This window comes from Contarinia nasturtii, unplaced genomic scaffold (assembly GCF_009176525.2).
Source record: "Contarinia nasturtii isolate CC-2019 unplaced genomic scaffold, AAFC_CNas_1.1 Cnas_scaffold_2367, whole genome shotgun sequence".
NCBI classification, from domain to species: Eukaryota; Metazoa; Arthropoda; class Insecta; order Diptera; family Cecidomyiidae; genus Contarinia; species Contarinia nasturtii.
The window spans coordinates 701,971-706,961 of NW_022199689.1; the positions used below are offsets into that span (position 1 = coordinate 701,971).

At 34.0% G+C, this 4,991-nt stretch overlaps 1 protein-coding gene across 1 annotated transcript in view; it reads left to right on the forward strand.

The window, feature by feature from the left end:
- The window catches only part of LOC116348246 (phosphoacetylglucosamine mutase), a 14,886-nt gene extending 11,103 nt beyond the window's left edge, over positions 1-3,783 (forward strand). The window contains exons 2-9 of the mRNA XM_031779158.1: positions 1,335-1,556; positions 1,615-2,044; positions 2,106-2,284; positions 2,418-2,523; positions 2,594-2,751; positions 2,888-3,028; positions 3,112-3,334; positions 3,400-3,783. Coding sequence (XP_031635018.1) covers positions 1,335-1,556; positions 1,615-2,044; positions 2,106-2,284; positions 2,418-2,523; positions 2,594-2,751; positions 2,888-3,028; positions 3,112-3,334; positions 3,400-3,501 — 1,561 coding nt within the window. The 3' untranslated portion in view covers positions 3,502-3,783. The remainder of the gene's footprint in view (positions 1-1,334; positions 1,557-1,614; positions 2,045-2,105; positions 2,285-2,417; positions 2,524-2,593; positions 2,752-2,887; positions 3,029-3,111; positions 3,335-3,399) is intronic.
- Positions 3,784-4,991: the final 1,208 nt, after the last annotated feature.

Genomic DNA, 4,991 nt, shown 5'->3' on the forward strand with positions numbered 1-4,991 from the left:
TTTAGTAGTTTTTGTAAGAAAAGTGCTTCGAAAATTATTTTTATCTAAAACTAATGTCAGATTTAGTTTTCTTTCATGTCGTGGATCACAGTGCGGAAAAGTTCATCTTACGGATGTAAGACATTTTATTTTTTTGTGTAAAAAATAGACTGTGCAAAGTTTCACGTCATTACGATAGCATAAAAGCATGGCTCCCATACGAAAATTCAATTTTTTTGTGATTTTTTCAAAGAAACTGTATCAAAAATTGATTGTATCTCAAAACTAACCTCGGATTCGGTTTTCTCGTGCCAAAAAATCCCCCAATACATATTTTTGAGTGTTTAAATCTACATTAAGTATGACTTTTGGACGAAAATTGGACTCTTTTTCATAGGTATCACTCCAGGCATGACATTTTTTTCCATCAACCAAAGTCGCTCAAAAGCTAATGATTTCTATTCCTCGCGACCCCCAATCATCCTGTCAGAATTTGAATTAAGTTTCTACGACGAGCGCAATCTTGCTAACAAATTTTGCGTACGACGTACAACGTACAGATTAACATAAACCATGCTCAAAACGGCCTGATTCGGGTTCTCTGACCTCAGAAACGTCCAGAAAACATGTTTCTGAAGTTTCCAAAATTTTGACCGATTACAATACTTTTCACCTTACACTATGTGTGCGGAAAAGTAAAAGAGCAAAAGCTAAATAAATAAAAAAAATATAAAATTAAAAATAGTCGAATTATAAAATTTAATTGTTAGTTCGAATATGGCCCGATATAAAAGTATATTTGCGTCAGCAAAACTCGTCAAATAAATATATGATTGTCCCAAATCAACGTACAAAGAGTTGATTCAGTCTTTATGAATTTTCCTAGTCGCAATTGCTGCAAAATTAACATCGAAGCATGAAAGCAACACGATTTCTCATTAAAATCCCCGTTTGAGCATAAAACTGTGTCACTATAAAGGCAACATATTCAATAATATTAAACTCTGTAATGACATTGACACATTTAGAACAAAAACACAGAGCCTGCGGCTTTGATAATAATGCACACGCTTATCATGACATGGTAATCCAGCCATACAAACTAACGTTCGCAGTAAAATGCGAGTAGAATTGTGTCATCGATTTCTTTTCATCGAACAAAGAAAGGCAGCCGGATCGTTTTTAAAATCGATGACATGGTGTTTTTTCCAATATAAAAATACAGCTATTGTTGGAGCTTATTTCATCGTCATTGCAATTCCAATTAGAATATAAAAACCATCTAGTTTCTTTAAGTTTTGCGTGCAACCAACGATTTCATTTAATCGTGTGACTGCTTTTATTTTATTTTGCAGGGCCGATAAATTGGATTATGTGATGTATCGAATGGGTCTGTTGGCGACATTGCGATCACGTGTAAAAGGTGGCCAAACGATTGGTGTTATGATAACCGCATCGCACAATCCAGAACCAGATAATGGTGTGAAATTAATCGATCCAAGAGGTGAAATGTTGGAAAATAGTTGGGAACAACTTGCTACGGATTTGGCAAACGTCAGTGACAAAGATTTACAAAGGTTTGTCGTCATTTCTAACTCTCTCAAAATTCACATTCATTTTTTTCGAATTTTTCAGTGAAGTGGAGAAAGTCATTCAAACGCACAACATTGATATGGGCTCAGCGTCATCGGTGTTCGTTGGTATGGATAATCGATACCATAGCCCTGGTTTGTTGAAAGCCGTTTCAGATGGTGTTCTAGCGCTGAAAGGAAATGTTAAATCGTTTGGTATTGTTACCACGCCGATGTTACACTACATGGTACTTTGTTCAAATTCATGCGGCGCGTATGGCACACCGACCGAAGAAGGATATTATCAAAAACTAATAACTGCATTCAGAGCATTGCGCGGATCAGAATGCGAACGTGGCAATTACAAAAATCAATTGCTATTCGATGGTTCAAATGGTGTTGGTGCACGGAAAATGCTACAGTTTCTCAAACGAATGAATGATGAACTCAATGTCACTGTTTATAATCAAGGAGAAGGAAAAATCAATGAAAATGTAAGTTTTTTTACAGAAGAAACAATTTAAATGTATTAAAACATTTGTTTTCCTTACACAGTGTGGTGCCGATTATGTAAAAATCGGCCAAACCTTGCCCATTGGAACACCTGATTCGGAACCATACACAAGATGCGTTTCGATTGATGGCGATGCTGATCGTGTTGTGTACTTTTTCACAGATGAAAAGAAGAAATTTCATTTGCTCGATGGGGATCGGATCGCCACTTTGTATGCTGGGTAATTGAAGATTTATTTGAACTTAATTTTTTTTAAATTAGAAGTAAAATGTACCAGAAACAGAAAAGGTTGAACAGAAGAAAAAATGGACACATATTTTGAATCGCATATTTTCTCTGGTTTATCTCTTCAGATATTTGATGGACCTGGTTACCAAATGCGAAATTGACTTGAAATTGGGAATTGTACAAACGGCTTATGCCAATGGCGGCTCAACCGATTACATCGAAAAAGAGCTGGTAAGATAAAAAAAAAGAATATCAACATCTTTTCTGAATGCGAATTAAAGTGAATTTCTTGATTTTATAGAAAGTTCCAGTTGCTTGTGTGCCAACGGGTGTAAAACATTTGCATCACAAAGCACTCGAATATGATATTGGGGTGTACTTCGAAGCAAATGGACATGGAACGATTGTTTTTAGTGAACATACCAAGGAATCTGTGCGTGCCGTAGCTGATAATTCAGAGTGAGCAATTGATACTGTTTTGATTCATTCACTTTTTTAAAATCCATTGTTCATTTAAGACATTTGGCAACATTTGATAACTTCAATAATCTCAATCTCAACTGAATGTTTATCAAATAAAATTCCTCCAAAACAGATTGAATGAAGAACAAATTGAAGCAGCTAAAAAATTGTTAAGCACCATCGAAGTAATCAACGAAACCGTTGGTGATGCCATTTCCGATATGTTTTTAGTGGAGATAATTTTACAATCAAACGGATGGGATGTGAAAGATTGGTACAATACATATTCTTCTTTTTCGACTATTCACTAGTTATTTTTTGTTTATTCATTCTTTTCTTTTGTGATTCTCCCCTTAGGTACAATACATACACGGATCTTCCAAATTTACAAAAGAAAATCTGTGTGGCCAATCGAAACATCATCACAACCACCGACGCTGAACGAAAGGTTGTAACACCAGAAGGATTACAAAATGGCATTGATGAAATTGTTGCAAAGTACCCACGTGGAAGATCATTTGTAAGACCGTCAGGCACTGAAGATATTGTGCGGGTTTATGCTGAAGCTGCCACCAATGAGGTTTGTTGTCATTTCATTCTCTCACTTGATTCAAAACTTAAAAAAAAATTCTATCAAATTTTCAGGATGTTGAACATCTGGTAGCTGAAGTCTCACAGCTTGTGTATGGACTGGCCGGCGGAATTGGACCAGAACTAAACAGTACTGCCAATGGATTACCAAATTAAATAAAACCCCTTTTGGCCTTTCATTTACTCGAAAAAAGAGAAACTCTTTTATGATAAAAATATTTTTTGCTTATAACTATTGGACCATGAAGTTTTCCATTGTTCATCTTTTTATACTTGGTGACTAAAAAATTCATACTCAACAGAAAAAAAAAACAAATAATTCTTAACTTAATTTCACACAAAAGCAATGTTTACCCGAGCTCTTGGGGTTTTGCGGTTTCGTTTAATTTTCATAAAAAAAAAGAAAATTCGAAATAAATAATATTATACGTATAGGAACAGTTCGATTATTTTTCTATTTTTTACCTTTTTAGGCATGATCTTTTCTAGTTAACATTTGCTTTAAATTCAATATACTTTCAAATAAGGAAAACAGCACAAGTTACTTAAGGGGATACGATTTTCTTTTCCATGCGCAAAAAAAACTTGAAGTTTAGATCGTAATCCGAAAAAAACTGCTGCCAACACTATATTTTAAACTCACAGTTATATAGTAATGTGTAAGGGCGTAATGCAACATCAATAGCCAACATAAATTTCAACAGCCTATATAAATTATTTGGTTCGGTGAGCCTAGCTCAGCAAAATATGTGGTTTAGCCAAAAATAAATAGTATGATAATTGCTTTTATGAAAAAAAGCGAAAAAAAGTAATGTTCATCAAAATGTTCAGTCAAACAGTCCATTAAAATGCGTTCGTTTATTATTTATAATGAAAAGTGTATAAGTTAGTATGAAATTGCTGACAATTTTTTTTTGCTGGTCTGTATTGTTTGCAACTTCGTAACTTGAAGCCACTTTATTTAAAAATAGCTCATTCTGAATGGCACTGTATCGAAAAATGCACGACAGATTTCTATCAAGTTAAGTTGTTATTAATTTGTTCATGAATGACTTACGATGCTTAAAGTAGATAAAAATAGATCTGTGTTCCCCTAGCAAAACTCACAGTCCATGACACTTACGGTAAGTGTAATCATTCACTTTTGACTTATTTGCTTTCCTTATATAAAAAAATTGATTAAAATTGATTGACTGTAAAAATAGAGAAAGAGCAAATATTTTTTTAAACGGCCTACACTCTCCAGCAAGTCACTTTTGAGTATCTTATTGAAACCTATACCATTTTTTTGTGCATAATTTGTGCGAATTTGTGCATGCATTTTTAGAATTTGTGCATAAATGGTTGATGAGTTATTCAGCTTTATATTTTGAGGTGAATTTCGGTTTTGGATGCAATTCAACATTTTTCTATGGCCAAAAAATCGGAAAAATTTTTGTGCCATTTTTTTGTGCATAATTTGTGCATGCCAAATATGCCTTCGGATCGGTCGTACACTGCAAAAAATGCATCAAAATCGATTTGACGTCGATTTTCCCACACAAATTCACCACTTTTTTTTTAAATAATTGGAAAAATAAAAAAATTTCTTTACCATTTTTTTGTGCATAATTTGTGCATAACAAATTCACATCGCACCGAATTTG